At 34.0% G+C, this 19720-nt stretch overlaps 2 protein-coding genes and 1 pseudogene across 4 annotated transcripts; 2 read left to right on the top strand and 1 right to left on the bottom strand.

Annotated features, from left to right (window-relative positions):
• Positions 1 to 2812: 2812 nt before the first annotated feature.
• Positions 2813 to 5982, bottom strand: LOC124839952 (hydroxyproline-rich glycoprotein family protein). The gene is made up of 6 exons (XM_047315897.2): positions 5602 to 5982; positions 5442 to 5518; positions 5256 to 5321; positions 5091 to 5165; positions 4893 to 4967; positions 2813 to 3478 (listed from the first exon to the last, which is right to left on the bottom strand). Exons 1-6 carry the CDS (start codon positions 5921 to 5923, stop codon positions 3041 to 3043), a joined length of 1053 nt encoding a protein of 350 aa, XP_047171853.1. The 5' UTR covers positions 5924 to 5982; the 3' UTR covers positions 2813 to 3040.
• Positions 5983 to 7116: 1134 nt separating this feature from the next.
• LOC124839967 (amino acid transporter AVT6E-like) lies at positions 7117 to 9298 on the top strand. 2 transcript variants are annotated; one of them, XM_088092293.1, is made up of 2 exons: positions 7118 to 7325; positions 7463 to 9298. In XM_088092293.1, exon 2 carries the CDS (start codon positions 7686 to 7688, stop codon positions 8868 to 8870), a length of 1185 nt encoding a protein of 394 aa, XP_087948419.1. In that variant the 5' UTR covers positions 7118 to 7325; positions 7463 to 7685; the 3' UTR covers positions 8871 to 9298. The 2 variants fall into 2 exon arrangements, with proteins under 2 accessions (XP_087948418.1, XP_087948419.1); XM_088092292.1 differs by having other exon boundaries at positions 7117 to 9298.
• Positions 9299 to 15586: 6288 nt separating this feature from the next.
• Positions 15587 to 19720, top strand: LOC124839963 (boron transporter 4-like; annotated as a pseudogene). The gene is made up of 13 exons (XR_015780258.1): positions 15587 to 16031; positions 16123 to 16205; positions 16723 to 16915; positions 16990 to 17128; positions 17235 to 17400; positions 17481 to 17647; positions 17725 to 17898; positions 17981 to 18076; positions 18155 to 18271; positions 18369 to 18691; positions 18794 to 19073; positions 19176 to 19301; positions 19401 to 19720. The product of XR_015780258.1 is annotated as a boron transporter 4-like (transcript).

The raw sequence follows: 19720 nt of genomic DNA, 5'->3' as shown, positions 1-19720 counted from the left end.
TAATTGGACTATAAATAGATTAATGATAATTTAAAACTCATTCTAAAATTTATAAATACTAATTTGAGATAATTTAATAAGTTGATGATATTTATTATTAATAATGTCAAATTCTTACGTATAATAATATATTCTTCTAAGGTACTCTCAATTTAACCGAACTATAATAAGTATGAAGTAAAGAAAAAACTTTAACCTATACTTAAAATTTTGAAGACTGTATCAAGATAAAATCGATCCCATAAAAAATAAATAAAGAAGTTAACTAGAATTTTATAATTAGGATAAAGAACAAAAGTTGTAAATTAGCTATTTTTTAAAAGTATTCAAAATATTGTAATGAGTATTAAGTTTTAAACTTTTATTTCCACCGTGATAAAATGTAAAAAATATAATCGATAAAATATTTATTTTGTTACGATGAAAAGGAATCGTCCATTGATGTTATTGTCAGCATCCTTGAAGTTGAAAAAAATGGTGATTAAAAAGGAGCGGCAGATAGATCTTAATAGATCTTATATCTATCAATCATTTTCCATATACCTATAAAACCCATTGTAGAATGAAGTCACAAATAAATGATTTTGACTAATGAGGAAAATATATAATTTTCTTTTTTTATCACAATCCACGCTACCCCATCCCTTCACTGGGTTTCTCCTTTTCCAAAAGCTTTTTACCCTATCTATAAATCTGGTAATATATTTTACATATTTTGGAGAAAAAAATAATCGAAATTAACTATATTAATTTTTTAAAATTTATCAAACAGTATTTTAAATTGATATTTAAACTAAAATTTGTTAATACGATATGAATAACTATCAAATTATATTAAATTTTGAAATACAATCTTTTAAATTTTGTGTATAAGTTTAACATAATAATAGTAATATTATTATTATAATTTTCTCTTTTTTTCCATGTCAATGACTTTTTTTATAGAACGCGCGAGTATGTGCGTGTTTTTCGCAGTTTTTTTCTTTCTCTATCAGAAATAAGAGACGTAGTTGTCTATTATTTAGTGAGATGAGACATAAATATATGAAAGTAGTATATTTCAGTCACATCTAAGAATGATTTAATTGGACAAAAGAAAATTCTTAAAATTATTTATTAAGATAATTATAAGACTTACATTCGTTTTTCTTATATGTTATATGAAAATAATTTATTTAATAACTAGAACATCATTTATATGGCGAGATCTATAGATTTGAAGAGGATTCAACATGGTTTGTAATGGAATGAATGAGATATTGACTTGAGTGGTCCTTTGAAATGCTTTAATTTGAATATTTGTATTTGCGTGTTGAATATAATACTATGTATTGCCAACATGATGGTCCCTACTAGCTGTTGGAAACTAACTATAATTATTTGTTTATATAATAGAAACAAATAGAAAAGAATATTGGTGAATCTATTTAAAGTTAGGTATAGTACTTATTATTGGTAGAATTAAATTTTTTTTTCTGAACTTTTACATAAAATTATATATATATATATAATTTAATTACGTTAAATGCCAAATTTTTAAATTAATATTAAAACAATAATATATGAACAATGTAAACGAATGTTAGCATGAAAATAGTTTGACATGTTAAAAATTTTTATCGTAATTAGATTAAAAATATATATTAATTATTTGTAAAATTTAAAAATCAAATTTTCATATATGAAGAAATTTATTTGATATCAAAGTTCATAACCTAAAAATATATTAAACTTTTATAGGATATTTGCGTAAGAAAAGGTAAAGTGGATGAAGATGTGGAAGATATTTGGTAACTGGGCATAGCGGAGTGCAACATAACCATAGATTAATAGCAAAACTGAAACTGAAACTCAAAATGATGAGGCTGTGATGGAGGTTTTACATCCTTCACACATGTGGATAAGATGCAATCAACACCACTCCACTCGCACATGCGAAAACAACCCCGTTCACGTCAGCGTTTACAAAAGGAGAAAATTGTTACACGATTCTCACAGGAGCTCCCCAATGTCTGAGTTCTCCACCATATATACTATACACGTGGGAGTTACAATACAAATTTTCAATTTAGCCTAACAAAACAAGTCTCATGTCTTCATCAATTTTACTCCACTACTAAGTAGAAAGGAAGATAGATGAACTAAGAACAAGTGAGTTACCTCACCAGCATCTGGTTCATCTCTGTTGAATACTAGAATATTAGTATTAACAGTTAGAAAAATGTTTTGTAACACCGCTTGCGATAATTGACTTTTAGAAATATTTTAGTCATTAAAAAAATAATTTTTGTATTTATAAAGAAAGAGAAAGTTAAGGTGATTTGGTTAAAAATCAGTCCCAGCAAGTGCTTCTGTAATAACACAATTCTTGGATCTCCCAAAATTCTTAATATACATATACATAACACCATTCTTGGATCACACACATTATTTGGTTACGTTCAGATGTCTTGGTATAGAGATGTTCTCAATTGTTAATTAAAACTTTAGACCTAAACGGAGAAAACAAGGATATAAGTTCCATACTTCCGGGACTGAAACATATCCAGTAAAAACAAAACGCCCTCATCAATGTCCCTTTTCCATCTCTCTCCAGCTACAAGAAAAAACATGCATCCCAAAACGAGCACATCACCAAAACGCAAAAACATAAAACACTACTAATAGTTGGCCCTGTGATTCCCCATAATCAAATTGCTACTACTACATAAAAAATGACACGATCAAGCCTTTAACCCTAAATTATCTGCAGCAAACAAAAAAAGTCCAACCATATCAAGCGATTGAAACCTAATCCTGTGGACAAGGTCAATACTCGAAAGCCATCAATACTAAATACCAAAATCTTGATACATCAACATCTTAATTTGTAAATATGAAAATGACACGATGAAGAGTGTGTACAGGTAATTTGGTGTATTGCTTACGAAACATAGACTCAGCATGCCCACGGTTCAAGTCCTTAACGGACAGGGGCCATCCCACCACAGTTGTTTAACACTTCAATCAGATGACGCTCGCTGCTCTAAAGCTCAAGGATCTACTGTCCCATGTTAGGGGGTGGCGGAGGAAGACGGACACCCTGATTCTGCATTGGTTGGGTAGGAAAACCTTGTGGAGGAGGCATTGATGGAGGTCTAGTACCCATGTTGAAACCCGATGTCCCACTTGCAATAGGGGGTGGGGGTGGGACAGATGGCATTCCACCGGAAGGTGCAGGTCTAGGACCGTTAGCTGCAGCCATAGGAGGGGGAGGTGGCATGGATCCTGGCATTGGAGGTGGAGGAGCTCTAGGAGGATTTGCCATAGGTGCACCAGGAGGTAGCCCTTGTGGGGGAGGAGGAGGTGGGGGTAGTGGAGCTTGAGGTGGTGGGGGCAAAGGCCTTGGTGGAACACCAGATGTCGCTGTGCCATTGGCTGCAGAGGGAGGCTGTGGTTTGTTTGCCTCCGGTGGCTTGGTTTTAAAATACAATTGCAACTACAGACAATTATCAATTGAAGTCATCAGTGGCAGATGTGGGAAATTAAAAATCACTAATGCACACCGCATATATAAAAAACATCAAGAAAAGAAAGCAAAAAAGAAGACAGGAAATTTCCAACCTAGTTCTGCTGCTGCTGAATGCTTGAATAATTAGATTGTATTGATAGTTAAAGGGGCAAACAATTAAAATGACTTGGATTCTCTTGAATCAGCCTTGTGTGTGCATGTCTAGGGGCAAAGTGCAGGTTTACGTAGCTTAATTTAACGTTAGAAACAGGTTTTAATCAAAAGTTTTTAAAAAGAGCCACTGAAAACTACTTTTTTTTTTTTAATTCTTCATAGCAAACATTTGTCAAATAAGCTGCAAGCCAATCCAAATGTAGCACCACACCTTTTTTTTTTTTTTGCATCAAATGTGTGACACCCGGGCACTGACGAGGGCGGGGAGTGACGCCGGTGCGGGGAGCATGGTGCAGGGGGCACAGACAATGAGCGGCTCCTGGCAAGGCTTCCGGTGGAAGGGGTACATGAATGAATCGAACATACACCGGAATGAGAGGGATCTGGAGACTGTATAGGTATGGGACTATACAGTTGAAAGATAGCTTAAAGGAATTGATTTGGCTACTCATATCACCAAAATGCATTTACTTTTCGGTAGCCTGACTCATAAGAACTCCATGGTTAAGCGTGCTTAGCCTGGAGTAATTCTGGGATGGGTGACCTTCTGGGAAGTTTTCCCAGAAAGTGTGCGAGTGAGGACAAAGCACACTGGAAAGCCTGGTGGTGGTTTGTGGGGGCAGTCAACGGTCCCTGTGAGTTGCCGGGACGTTACAGATGGTATCAGAGCCTAGCCTCTCCCAGTACGGTGTGGTTCGAGGACGAACCAAAGCGGAAGTTGGTGGGCATGTGACACCCGGGCACTGACGAGGGCGGGGAGTGACGCCGGTGCGGGGAGCATGGTGCAGGGGGCACAGACAATGAGCGGCTCCTGGCAAGGCTTCCGGTGGAAGGGGTACATGAATGAATCGAACATACACCGGAATGAGAGGGATCTGGAGACTGTATAGGTATGGGACTATACAGTTGAAAGATAGCTGGTGGTGGTTTGTGGGGGCAGTCAACGGTCCCTGTGAGTTGCCGGGACGTTACAAAATGCATGTTCAAATTTTCATGTTCTGGTATCGAAGCACACTGATTCACGGCCTGTACATGTCTACAACTAATCATCTTTCGTAGGGTTTCACTGTCCCTTTCTTGTAAAGTTAAAAGCTACCTTAAGTTAATCCCCAGTTAAACTTTAAAAAAAAAAAAATTCTTTGTTTTTTGCATGGATCACAAAACACAAAGGCACTTGCATAGATCAAGTTTACCATCACAGACAGACAAGAGGAGCACATGAACTAACCGTGAACATCTTTGAGTCCGGATCCCAGTGCGAGAAAAACTTTGGAGTAGACTTATCAATCTCTGTGCTGGGCACCTGAAAATGTAGCTTAATTGAGCATAAAGCAAATTTCTACAACTACAAAAGGAAAAAAACACAGCCAAAATCAAACTATAGAGGAAGACCAAAACAAATACACAAACAAATGTACGAAAATACCTTGAATGCAATTATTTCATACGGTTCAGCGGCAAACAGAAGGTACTGATATCTTTTATCAAAGGGTTGCACCCTCTGTAAGAGAAAAACGGAAATACTAAAACACCAGCATATTTATTGACAACAATCTGAGAGAAAGCATTGAACAAAATCACCAGGATTGACCTGTTCGTAGGAGGACATAAACCGGTGCCTCGGCTTGGCAAGGTCTTCAATCTCGGGATACTCAATCTGCGTCATCACAGAATTAAAAACACGAACAATATAAAGAGTGAATTAAGCATAATATCATCAATTTATCAGACAATGTTAAAAAAAAGAGTGAATTATGCATCGATATAAAAAAAGAACCTGGAACAGTAGAGATCTTTGCTTGGTCTCAGGATCATACTGCTTGGTCACACGGTACCCAGGGCGTCCAATCTTAACTGCGAAAAAGGCACGCGAAATGTTTGTTTAATTTAGCAAACGGTGAAAAGGGGTAAAAGAGGGAAAAATAAACAAGAGGCACCTGTTTTGCGAAGGGTGACTTTGCGCTTGTGGGGTTGGGGCTGGGCAGGGGCGTCCTTGGCCTCGCGAGCAGCACGTTTGGCCAAGTTGGTCTGGTGGCGCTTGCCCTGAGTGTGGGCCAAGTAGTTGCCCTCGTTGTTGTGAAGAGTGAGACAGAGTTTGCACTCGTAGCTCCCAAGGTGGTTCCGCATGAAATACGGGTCCTTCGCTAGGTCTATCGTCTCCAGAGCCAGTCGCCGGAGACGCTCTCGCCGGTCGATGGCTTCGTTCTGCGCCGACGCCGCGCCTCCGCTCCCGGGCTTCGATCCCCATTCTCGATCCATCTCCAACACCACTTCACTTACCAATGATATTGATAATTACCGCCACACATTCTTTTTGAGATCTTGTTATTATGTTCCCTCCCTTTTGGGCTCTTGGGCCATTCTTACACACCTAGCCCATTATTCATTTCAGTTTGGGTGTTTCACCGTACACCTTCGAGTTTCATCCTCCACCTCCAAATTTTTTTATATTATATATTAATAATCAATTTAATGTAACATTTATATATATATATATATATTCAATAAAAAAATGTTTGTATCAAAGAGAAACACAATACATTGAAATCCATTGGTATACAAAAAAAACACAATGCATGTTTGTATCAAAGTCAAATTAAGCAATTAAAGAATGTTGAGTTAGAATAGGTTTTATACATAGACAACAACCATGGTGCCTCTATTAAAGATTAACACAATTTTGAATTTAGCTTTTTTTGGAAGTTATAAATTTTTAATAGAATGTCACAATAGACCCTTATAGAGCTTATATAGTTTTATTTTTTTTTTCAAATCAATTGTGAAATTCATTATTTTTTTTGTCAAAAATCAAATTAGAATTCAGTGGCATTAGTGATTAAGAAGAATACAAATTTTTATATTATTTATTTGCGTATAAAGTAAAAATAATAGTATACGAGAGTTCTTTATTATACCTAGTAATAGAGAATGAAATATATTATCTTTATACAAAAATTAAACATTAAAATTAAGTTTATGATATATTATTTTAGCACTCCAAAAATCATTCGTAAAAGTTTACAGATGGATATAAAAAACTTATTGTAAATAAAATGGTATAACATAATATTTGTAATAATTAATACATAATAAATAAATGGTAGAACACAACACGTAACTTTATGTTGATTTAGAAAATCAAGATATTTGTTGCAGTATAATATACGAGCCTTGTACTTTATATACAAACTTTGGATTTGGGGAAAATTCTGAATTTGTCTATTGGAATTGGTCAAAGTTCTGAATCTGTCAAGTGTTTTGAAATATTCAGGGTTTTTTTATTATAAAATATTAATAAATTATATGAATATTTGAATAAACAGAAAAAATATATATTTAAGTGGATATCAGTTTTCGTTACTCAAAGTATAAACTAAAAAACGTTAGATTATCGATTTAGTTTATTTATTAATATTAAGAATAAAATTATACAAGTATAAAGATTAGTTTAGTGGAGCACATACAGAAAAGAAAAAAAAGCTAGGAGAAAGTGAAGGAATGGTGGCGGAAAGAAAGAGGTTTGTTTGGGAAGCAAAAGAATAGCCGCACCTTCCGTTTTGACACGTTATTCGGTAGAAGGTGGTGACGGAGAATTGGAGGGAATATCCATTGACCCAGAGATCTAGTTTCATTCTTCCTGCACAACCACGACCAAAGATCTGTGAGTTTTTTTGTTTTTGTTTTTCTCTCTGGTCAGATCTGTAGAGTCTTCTTTCTCGACGCCATTATTATTCTTTTTCATCTCCGGAAGGGTGGAATCATGTCTAACAGAAATGAATATTCTTCTTTACCCGTTAGCTCCTATTTAGAATTGCAGCGTCAGAACGAGTCCTCAAAATCTGTTGGCATTCCTTCTTATGACGAATCCGAAGTGTATTTGGGATCCAAAATCGAAGACGAGGATGAAGATTTCGAAACGGACATCGATAATTACCCCCTTGTTATTGTGGGGTCCAATAAAGGCTCTGGGATACCTGGGGCTGTTTTCAATTTAACAACCACGGTTATTGGGGCAGGGATCATGGCTCTCCCTGCCACTATGAAAGTTCTAGGATTGGTTTTGGGGATTATTTTGATAATTCTTATGGGAATTTTGTCTGAAATTAGCGTGGAATTGTTGGTGAGGTTTTCTGTTTTGTGTAAGGCATCCTCCTATGGGGAGGTTGTTCAGCATGCAATGGGAAAGCCTGTGAGGATTTTGTCTGAAATCTGCATTATTTTGAACAATGCCGGTGTTTTGGTGGTTTACTTGATAATCATGGGGGATGTTATGTCTGGTTCCTCTCACCATATGGGGGTTTTTGATCAGTTAATGGGGAATGGGGCGTGGGATCAAAGGAAGATTGTGGTTTTAGTTGTCATGGTGGTTTTCCTTGCTCCCCTTTGTTCACTTGACAAGATCGATTCATTGAGCTTGACCTCGGCTGCCTCCGTGGCTCTTGCTGTTTTGTTCGTCGTTGTTGCTTTTACGGTTGCTTTCATCAAGCTCGTGGAAGGACGGATTGATTCTCCCAGATTAGCTCCTGATCTTAGCTCCAAAACTGCAATTTTGGATTTTCTTGTTGCGATACCCATCATGACCAATGCATATGTTTGCCAGTTTAATGTGCCGCCAATATATAATGAGCTCGAACAACGGTCTCCTCGAAAGATGAACACGGTTGGGAGGTACACCACTGTTTTGTGCATCGTAGTTTATGCTTGCACTTCCATATCGGGTTACCTGCTCTTTGGGAAAGACACAGAGGCTGATGTACTGACTAATTTTGATAAGGATCTTGGAATTCGGTATAGCTCGGTCTTGAACTATATTGTCCGGATTGGCTACATTCTTCATTTGATACTTGTTTTCCCTGTTATTCATTTTTCATTGCGCCAAACAGTGGACGCATTATTGTTTGAGGGATCACCTCCTCTTTCAGAAAGTAAGAAGAGATCTTTGGGGTTGACTGCGGTTCTGTTGGTCCTCATATATATTGGGTCTACTATGATTCCAAACATCTGGACAGCTTTTAAGTTCACTGGGGCAACCACGGCTGTTTCATTGGGTTTTATATTTCCTTCTCTTGTTTCTTTGAGACTAAAACATCTGGGAGATCTAAGCTACGGAGAATGGGTTTTGTCATGGTTGATGTTGGTATTAGCTGTGACTGTTAGCATAGTAGGAGTTGTTAGCAATGTTTATAGCCTTCAGAGTAAGTCTTAGCCACACAATTTGGTTTCTTCGTTGGCTCTGCTGCAATGTGATTCAAACTGCAGAAGATGGGGTGCGCAGGATTGTTTTGTAATATGGGAAAACTATTTTTGCTCCGGGTATGATATATAGGGTATAAGATGCACATAAACCTTCAACACGTCCTCCAATTTTGAAGACTGGTGACCAGTTGGTTCAGGACCAGAGGACTGTGGCTTATCAGTTTGCCGCAGTATGTATACAGTTCTGATCTTTATGGCAGTATTATCTTTTTTCTTCATTGATTTTACACAAGGTTGATGTTGTAACATTTTGTAGCAGGTTCTGCAATTGCTTATCTGGCACATTCCACGTTTTATTTTCGTTTTCTGGTAGACAATTTCTGTTTTAGTTGCTTTCAAAGCATGTGTAGGCTTGTTATAAAATGCTTTTAGGATCAAGTAAGGAATACCTTGCATACACCACACTATAAATGAGACACACGCTGCAACCCCTCATTGCATAACAATCATGCACAACTGGATAACATTATATCTGTATCACATTCAAAGTAGAATGCAGACAACTTGTTAAACATAAGCCTGAATTTGAGAACAAATTATCTCCCAAATGAAATTGCCCTAGTTTTTCTTCGGCATGAAAACAGGTGAGCTACATGCTCCTTTTCTAGTGAATTTTGTATTGCTGCAGCTTTGTTTGTTTTCTTTTCATTTTCCTTCTTCTCCCCATTCTTGTTTAGACTTGGGTAGTAGAGCAGGAATACCAACATTCACTGGTTTGGTTTCTCCCTGGAGTGGTAGACTGAACTATCTATCTCAGCAAACATATTATTTCGTCATAATAATAACACAGATTGATCCTTATGTGATCCATCAAACGTAGCTTCGGCCTCATAAACCGGAAATATCAGTTTCTGATGACTAATAAATTCCATTTCAGTATCTACTTTGTTATAAATATTATATTGTGCTAATTTCATACATAAACACGAGTGATGATTTTATTTTCGGATGAATAAAGTACAGTCTCATGGTAAAAATGATATCACTTTAGTGGCAAAAACAAGATATCAATATTTTAATCGACCGATAGTGTATTTAATAATGTCAGGAAGCTGACTAATTTATTTAAATAATTCATTGATCAATATAAAAAATACTTGATAGATGTTTACTTCACCCATATAAATATATTTGACATGTTTAAAGTAAATTTTCAATTAATGATTGCATAATTTTTCTTATTTGTTAGGGAACTTTTTAATAAAAAAAATCAATGTAAAACGTAACTTAAATTAAGAAATAAAAAAATGGTTAATACTTCTTATACAAATTTTAAAATATAAATAAAAAGTTATAAAAAATTAATTATTTAAAATTATAATTGTTTCGGGTATGGGTCTCGAATCTAATCAAAACACTCCGCTTCACACTTTTCTCCCTGTCTTATCACGTCGCTTTCAAAGTTTCAGTTATAATGTTCTTAAGTTCTCGACACTCCTTCTTCAAGTTGGGAGTGTACCTATAAAAGATATTATGACGCTCAAGTTAGTAATACAAATGTTCGGGTAGCACAGTAAATTCTTAAATTCCCAATAAATACAATTACCTACCTTCTTACCTTACACTTGTATTTATAATTTTCTATATATGCTTATAACTAGTATAGGCTTAACTGTAGCCCAATAATCGAAATATACTTTACCTATAATCTTTTATTGCTAGTGATACTTAGTGCTTAAATGATCATGATCGCCAGATTGTTCTGTTAATCTGGGTTTTACACTTTTATGGATCGCCTGATCAATAGCTGACCAAGCGGTCATACAGTACACATGTCTCCGAGTCCGAGCCAAAGGTATCTAGCACTAGGTTTGATTGATGATGTCTTTGGTGTGGTTTTTCATCTGCATTGGACGTTGGCTTGGCCGATCCGCTCGAGCTATACTAGTCGGGGATTTCAAAAGATGGTTGTGGGAGTGACTGTTGGCGGGGAAAAGTGTGTGTCACTTCATGTTTTGTGCCTAGAAGTGGCAAAGACGCACAATCTAGATCGTTGGATGAAGCTGAATCTAAGGGTGGATGGCTTGTGACAATTGAGGACGATTTGCCTATAAATATGGGTGGTCCTCTCCCGTCATTTTCATCATTTTCTTTAATTCTCTTTGTCTATCGAAAGGTCTTTCTACATTTCAAGTAATAAAAATGTCATTTGTTTCGTTATCTTCGTTTGAGAAGTCATCTAGAACAGGTGCTCGAGAGGTTTGCTGGCAATGACCCACGATTTTCAACAACGAGCTCTGTGTCCTCCTCGATTTTTGAGACAACCGAGCAGGATAATATGGCTTGACAAATGACACAACTAGTGTAGATACTTATAAGGTCGTACATGTGAGTGATGTCGGTTTGTACTACAACGGGCTGAAGATCAATGCCGGGAACGAGGGGGCCGAATGTCAAGGTGCCCTGCCCGTGATCGAGGGTTATGGTTGGGCTTCCCATGAGGTGGGTGAGTATGTCACTTGCTTCCGCATGGGAAGAGACCTGGCGAGCTAGGCCGATCAGGTCTGCCTTGTGCAAAACGTGGAGGAAGCCGCATTGATTAAGGTGATGGTGTGTAAGGGGAACGAGCGAGTTTATCATGGGAAGGAAAACAATATTGAAGACTTTTTCTTCATGTATATTTTCCCTTTCGATCAAATGTTCGTTCGGTTCCCTTCACCAACTTCCAAGCAGACATGTTAAGGGAGTTGAATTTGGCTCCTACACATGGTATTGAATGAGTTTTATACAACCTGGGGTATGGTCATTGTTAAAATTGATAAAAAGGATGGGATAATTATCCTTGTTTAGGCTAAACATTATACATTAGAGAATAAACATTTATGTATACCATGAAAGCACATAGAGGTTGGTCAAGGTTGGTAGGTGAAGTAGGCTGTGACATGGGTAGTCATGGCAATAAGTCTAGGTTAGGAGGATTTAAAGTAACAATGGTAAGAGGGATAATGTAGGGTATGAATATTGAGTCAGTGGGGTTGGGTAATTGTTTTGAATTGAGAGTATTTTTGTCTAGTAGTTTTAAGGGTTTATTAGTAATTTTGTTTGAGTCTTATTTTATTAGATTGAGTCTAATAATATTTATTTTGATTTTGATAGAGATAAAATAGAGGTGAGTAGTTTTGATTTTCCATTTATTTAGGTTTAGTATTATTTTATTTTATTGATATAAGATAGAGATATATTAAGCAATTTTGATTTTCTATTTACACATATTTAAAGGGTGTCAAGGTAGAATAAAAATTACCAAAACCCTATTTACACCTATTTAAAGGGCGTCATAGTGTGTCACTTTATTTTTCTACATAGTAGTATTAGATTTATTGACTTGGAACATCCTAAAATGGAACCTTAAAAAAAAAACACAACAATATAACTTTTTGGCAGGGAGGGACAACACACAACTGTAGGGAGGTACACATATAGAGGTCTCTTACTACTCACAGATTTGATTTTGATACCACTCCAAAATGCTTCTTACTAATGGAAGTATCTTATATTCATATAAACACATATTCATCTCTTATTTTATCCGATGTAGGGCTTAGTTTGTACCCAACATTTTTCTCATCATATAACATCAAATTTTTTTCTCTAAAACCTTCGTAGTAAAGATCTCTGATTTAAATTTTATCTCTACAATTATATAGGTAGTTTCTCTTATCTAAAACATCACACCCTCAAGAACTCCTAACTAAATAAGATGTGTTCAAAAGTGAAACAGAATGAACAAAAATAAAATCTTCCAAATATTATTGTTATACATATAAACAAACGTAAATTGTGTTTGAAAGGTAAACCATTTAAAATTTAATTGATTTTTTCCTTCTGAATTTAGTATAAAATATTATTATATGTTATATTTAATTATCGTATCTAATTAAGCTATGGGTCTCTGAGGTCTACATTCTAATTAAAACAATTAATTAAATCATTAAATCTTAAATAAATTTTGTATAATGCAGTAATTAATTTATCATGTTTTATAAAATATTTTTATATACTATATTAAGTTTGCTATGGTGATTTCATAATATCTTAGAATAAATTATAATCATAATGTTTTCAACTTTTTTACAATCAATTTGATTTCTTTATTTATTTTTTTAAAACAAGCTGATTTCTTTAAGCTTTTAAAATAGTTTAAAATGGTCTTTTGTCGATTGATGATTAACCAAGTTTTTTCCAGAAGTTTTTTCAAACACTTGATCAAATAATTAAAAAAATAAAATGAATAAAATATAAAAGTGATATATATATATATATATATATATATATATATATATATATATATATATATATATATATATATATATATATATATATATATATATATATATATATATATATATATATATGAGGTTTGTTAACACGCGTACGCCTTGTTTTCAGTTGGTACATTTTAGCAATGTGTACCGAAGAGTTTTAGTAGACAAAAATATCCTTCTATATTATGGATTCTAAGTTTTAACGGTAAGGATATTTTAATAATTTTCATTCTCAAAACTACAAAACAAAAGAAAAACCCCAAACCCTTGCTCACCTCCCTCATTCCTCTCAACCCATTCTCTTTCATCTTTTTTACTCTAACATTTTCTCTATTATCCTAAGGTATCACCGAACTGAAAAAAATCAGAAACACTGATTGTTAAACAATCTTACAAAAAATGATTTTATAATGAGTTTTCATTTTATAATTTTTGTCTTATCTAATTTTATCCAATTTTCACAAGAATAAAGGAATTGGTAGTTGACCTGAAAAAAAAAATACTCGTTGTTAAACAATTTCTTACAAAAAATGATTTTATAATGAGTTTTCATTTTATAATTTTTGTCTTATCTAATTTTCACAACATCAAAGGAATTGATAATTGGCCTGGAAAAAATCAGAAACACTCGTTAAACAGTTTCTTACAAAAATTGATTTTATATGAGTTTTCATTTTATAATTTTTGTCTTATATAATTTTATCTAATTTTCACAAGCATAATGACATCCGAAGGAATTGGTAATTGGCCTGGAAGGTTTTTTTTAGAGATGATGATTCAACATGCAGATTAGAGAGGTTACTGAAGATGGTGAAATTGAAGAGATATTTAATGAACCTTTGCCTGAAGATGAATATGTCAATGACTCAACTCTTTAGAAAGGATTTTTTCAATTGGGGCTACAGTACGATGACAGAGAAAAGGTTAAAGTGAGAGATGAAAGAGAAAGGAATGACAGAGGTGAGTAAAGTTTTAGAGTTTTCTTTTTTTTAGTTTTGGGAATAAAAATTATTAAAATATCCTTAATCTTAAAACTTAGAATCCATAATATATAAGGGTATTATTTTCCATTAAAACCCGATATACATTGTTAAAATGTATCACCAACTGAAAAACAAGCGTACGCGCCTTAGCAAACCCATATATATATATATATATATATATATATATATATATATATATATATATATATATATATATATATATATATATATATATATATATATATGAGGAATAAGAAACAATACATCGATATACCTTTATTTCTTCTATTTTCAATCTTAAATATATTTGTTATAATTAACGTCACATATATTTGCACTTTTAAATATTTCCTTGGCAATCTATAAATTTTTTAAATATATTAATGGATTATTATTTTATATATTGTAAAATTTATAAATATTTACTCTTCATAAAGCATATTTTTTTTATAATATTAATGTACATTCTTATATCGTCAAACAATAAAAGATCATAAAAATTGTAACATTTCAATTAATTCATAGTTGATTTAATTAGTGAAATAACAAATTAAGAGTGATGATTCCTTGCAAAAATTTGGTTGTGGACTTGAATAGAAAAAAGAAATCTACCCCATAAATGTAACAATTGTTCATATCATTAATGAATTAATTCGTAATTTTATATAATAGTTGTATCTTTTTAGAAGGAAAATAGGGAGACATTTATACTGAACACATTCTTCAACAAAATTTTAATAGTCTGTTTTTTTTTGCAGAAACATCCTTTTCTCTCCTCTTTATACCCTAAAACTTATTTATTCACGTCAAAGTACAACCTAGTTTCCATAATTATAAAATGATAGGATAATGCATATTTATATTTATTTAACTTACATTAAAAAAATAAAACAATTATAAAAAAAGTAAACTTTTATAAATTTAAAAAATATAAAAAATAAAAATTAATAAAAGATAATATTAAATAAATATAAAAAAATTGTGTGGTAGATAACATATTTTTCGGATCTGTGGAATGCTTTGCTTTCAGAATTGTAAACAGTAGTTTTTGTGACAATGAAGAACATACATGATTTTCTTCCTTTGAAGAACATTCATTTTGTCTCCCTGTTTCATTACTCATATGCGTAATAAAAGTACCAAAACTCAATCCAAGAATTAATTCAAATACTACTTTTGCTCTGTTCCTCGTGGTGGTCACTTCAACGTCTCCTCTCTCTTCTTTCTTCCGATCGATTTAGCATTAAGTATTAACATCATATCATACAGCTATGCATTAGTTTTTAATCTGCATGATATCATACATTTTTGTTATTCAATAGTTTTCGTTGATTTGTATATTAATTTTACATTTGACAATGTGATGAATTTGATTTCTTTTTGTGTTGTTGGAATTCTGATTTATTGTTTAACTAATTTTTTTTCTTGTCTTCATAATGAGCTCCATTGTTTTTTGTTTGTGTTATTAATGATTTCTTATTCATCGAACATCCCAAAAATTGAAAGTAAATCGCGTGTGTGAAATTATTTATTTCCATTTTATTTTATTTTTTCATTTCTTTTTAGTGTTCCAGTATGGTCCATGTGTCCTGTTTCGAGTCAAATTTGTTGGTAAAAGAAGTCAAAGCCAACAGAGAGAAACCTTAGGCGTATATATGATTGTATATTCGTGATATGTTTTCCAGCTTCTCGTTTTCTATGCTCTTTGATGCTTAAGAGTTTTTTAATCAATATGACTCATTACAGTGTGGATGTAGATATGGAAAGCTTAAAAACACCTTTGGAAGGTGTTAAAAAAGACCTTCAAGGAAGAGCGGAGTTCTATAAAGATGATTGGACAAGTGGTCTTTATGCTGGAACTGCGTAAGTTTCTTATATATCATATCTTCATTAAACAGACTTTTGACTTTCAAAGAATAGTACTATTTATTGAACATTCTCTTTTTGTTGACAGAATATTGGCCCCAACTACCTATATTTTCTTTGCTTCTGCTCTTCCAGTCATTGCCTTTGGCGAGCAGCTAAGTAGAGACACAGGTTTTTTTTTTATCTTCTTCTCCTGTCCTGTTTGTCTTAACATGCATGTGTAAACCAACGATGGTAACACACTTCGTTTATAAAAGGATTAATTTGTCAAATACTTTTGTTAGGATTAGTAATCTCCGTCAACTTGCTTTTTAAAAAAAATGTTTTAGTATAAGAAAATCAAAATTGTAATTCTCTAAACGGTTCCTCTAAAGAATGAATATATGTTAATAAATCTCATGATATTATATACAAATGCTCTTGATTTTATTTTGAAGTATTTTAGCAAGGTACATCGTAGTTTATATGAAAGTTAAAATGAAAACTTCTTAAAGTGAGTGTGTTTCATACAATAGCACAAGTTTTTTGAACCCCTCACACATTTTACAAGAGTGAGCATGAGAAGAAATGGTTTTAAGTTAAATGTATGAATGAAAAATGAGAAATTAGTTCTTTTGTCTCACTCAATACTCTCTTTATAAGTGAAAAACTTGATAGAGAAATTAAACAAGTTGTTGTTTGTACATAGATGGAAGCTTGAGCACTGTAGAAACGCTGGCTTCTACAGCTATTTGTGGAATCATACACTCGATTTTGGGTGGCCAGACTCTCTTAATCGTAGGAGTTGCTGAACCCACTATCATTATGTACACCTATTTGTACAACTTCGCCAAAGATAAGGATTCCTTGGGACGAGAGCTCTTTTTAGCTTGGGCAGGATGGTAAGGAAAACATTTTCTATATGATCCAACTTCGTTGTGAAATCAATGTCTAATTGATATAATTAACGTCCCAGGGTCTGTGTATGGACTGCTCTCTTGTTGTTTCTTCTAGCAATATTCAATGCTGGAAATATCATCAATAGATTTACAAGGATCGCGGGTGAGCTTTTTGGCATGTTGATCACAGTCTTGTTCATTCAAGAGGCTATAAAGGTCAGTTTGTGGTATATTAGTCTGTCTAGGTATCGAATATCAAATTAAACATGAATTGGCATAAAACATGGGAAAAGTACTTTGACACAAGCTTTTGCAAGTTCAGGGAATTGTAAGTGAGTTTAATGTTCCTAAAGAGGGAGACCCAACATTGGAAAAGTACCATTTTAATTGGCTGTATGCAAATGGATTGATGGGCATTATATTCACCTTTGGCCTTCTCTATACATCTTTAAAGAGCAGAAGAGCAAGGTCATGGTTATATGGCACAGGTTTGTTAAGTGAATTTCAAGTTATTTGAACTACATTATGGTTGGAGTGGGGAATCTGACATGGTTTGTTTATTGAACAGGATGGTTTAGAAGTTTTGTTGCAGACTATGGGGTACCTTTCATGGTGGTGGTGTGGACAGCACTATCATTCACAGTACCGAGTAAAGTGCCTTCTGGAATTCCCAGAAGGCTCACCTCTCCTCTTGTTTGGGAGTCTACAACGTTATATCATTGGACAGTAATTAAAGTAATTCGTAATGCATATAGTCAAAACAGTTCTTACTTTAGTAGTTTTGGTCATTACTTATATAGCATCTTCTGCAGGATATGGGGAAGGTTTCCCCGTCATATATTTTTGCTGCTTTTATTCCCGCAATAATGATAGCGGGACTTTACTTCTTTGACCATAGTGTTGCTTCCCAGATGGGACAACAAAAGGAATTCAATCTCAAAAAACCTTCTGCATACCACTATGACATATTGTTGCTAGGACTAACGGTATATCTCTATTGTACTTGATTGTTTAATGATCATTTATACTAGTGATCCGACATGATTTTCTTTGGATAAAAATATCTAGACCTTGCTTTGTGGATTGATTGGCTTACCTCCTTCAAATGGAGTTCTTCCTCAATCTCCTATGCACACTAAGAGTCTGGCTGCTCTCAAGAAACAGGTGGATAGGATAAGTGAGTGTTAGTAAATATCATAATTGAAATTGATATTTATATGGTGATTTTTTTTTCAATGGCAGATGATCCAAAAAAAGATGGTTAAAAGTGCCAAGGAAAGCATAGATCTTAAAGCTAGCAATTCTGAAATTTATGGAAAGATGCAAGCAGTATTTATAGAAATGGATAAGTGTTCAGATGTAAACATATAAGTCGTTAATCCTCTTGCCCTTGTCCAATTATGACAATTGATACGTAGCTAAGTTTTCTTTTGATCGTGAATTTGATTGCTTGCAGAAACATTTAGTGGACAAAGAACTAGAGGATTTGAAAGAGGTTGTCTTAAACGGGGAAGATAAAGGACATGACAAAAAGAGTAAGTTTGATCCTGAAAAACACATTGAAGCATATTTGCCCGTAAGAGTAAAGGAGCAGAGAGTGAGCAATCTCTTACAATCAATCTTTGTTGGAGCATCAGTCTTTGGCATGCCTGTCATAAAAAAGATACCAACTTCAGTTCTGTGGGGATATTTTGCGTACATGGCCATTGATAGTCTTCCAGGAAATCAATTTTGGGAAAGGATCTTACTCCTTTTTGTAACACCCAGTAGGTGGCACAAGTAAGTAGAAGTTACTATTGTTTCAACAATTTTACTAAAGCATGAAACTTCCACTGTCAATATATACTATTTCTAACAGCAACCTTTATATAATCTTGGCAGGTTGTTGGAGGGGGATCATGCTTCCTATGTCGAGTCAGTACCTTACAGATACATAGTATTGTTCACAGTCTTCCAATGTGTGTATTTCTTGGTTTGCTTTGGAGTGACATGGATTCCCATAGCTGGAATACTGTTCCCCTTGCCTTTCTTTTTACTGATAACATTGAGGCAGCATATACTCCCCAAGCTGTTCAAGCCTCAACATCTTAGGGAACTGGATGCAGCTGAATACGAAGAAATAATTGCTGCTCCAGGACAAACTTTCAATAGGTCTTTCAGGGTACGATGCCATACTTTATATGTTATCACCATTTCGTCTTAATTCTTCTTTAAATTGCTCTCCGATGTGGGATACGAAGGAGCTTGTTTGCTTTTTTAACAGGAGGTAGAATCACCCAGAGTTGGATCAGTGGAAATAGTTGATGCTGAAATATTAGATGAGTTAACCACAAATAGAGGGGAGTGGAAGATTAGACATGTCAGCTCCATTGAGGAAAGAAATCGCCAGGTGACAGCAATTCCACTGTTACTGATGTTTGTTTAGCATTTTTTGTGCTTTCTCTCACTTGAATGTTTTTGTGTTTTTTATAATGTTGAGGATTTACAGATGTCCCCTGATGAAACCGGATCTCCAGACCCAACTTGTTAGGGACGAAAGGCGATGAATTGAATCCTACATGATAAGTGTGCAATCCCTGCAGAAGGGATCTGACATTTATGCACATCTCCTCTACAAGGAAAACAGACTGTGATACCAATGTATTACCCATGTATTGATTAAAATCAAGTTTTAGAACATAGAAAGTTTTAGAATCTTAAAATTTTCAAACTCATATTAACAATTTTGGGTGTGTATATATATATATATATATATATATATATAAACATTAAATATGTTAAAATTATTATATTTTATTAGTCAATTTT

Source organism: Vigna umbellata, chromosome 6 (genome assembly GCF_029865625.1).
Source record: "Vigna umbellata cultivar VRB3 chromosome 6, Vumbellata_1.0, whole genome shotgun sequence".
NCBI lineage: Eukaryota > Viridiplantae > Streptophyta > Magnoliopsida > Fabales > Fabaceae > Vigna > Vigna umbellata.
This window is presented reverse-complemented; position numbering and strand designations above follow the sequence as displayed.

What these genes read in the sequence shown, in the direction of transcription:
- LOC124839952 (XM_047315897.2), bottom strand. Translation starts at nt 5,923, where the DNA reads ATGGATCGAGAATGGGGATCGAAGCCCGGGAGCGGAGGCGCGGCGTCG. An exon ending in AAAGATCTCTACTGTTCCAG is followed by an intron (nt 5,322 to 5,441) that starts GTTCTTTTTTTA and finishes GTGATGACGCAG; the next exon opens with ATTGAGTATCCCGAGATTGA. An exon ending in CGGACTCAAAGATGTTCACG is followed by an intron (nt 3,479 to 4,892) that starts GTTAGTTCATGT and finishes AATTGTCTGTAG; the next exon opens with TTGCAATTGTATTTTAAAAC.
- LOC124839967 (XM_088092292.1), top strand. Translation starts at nt 7,425, where the DNA reads ATGTCTAACAGAAATGAATATTCTTCTTTACCCGTTAGCTCCTATTTA.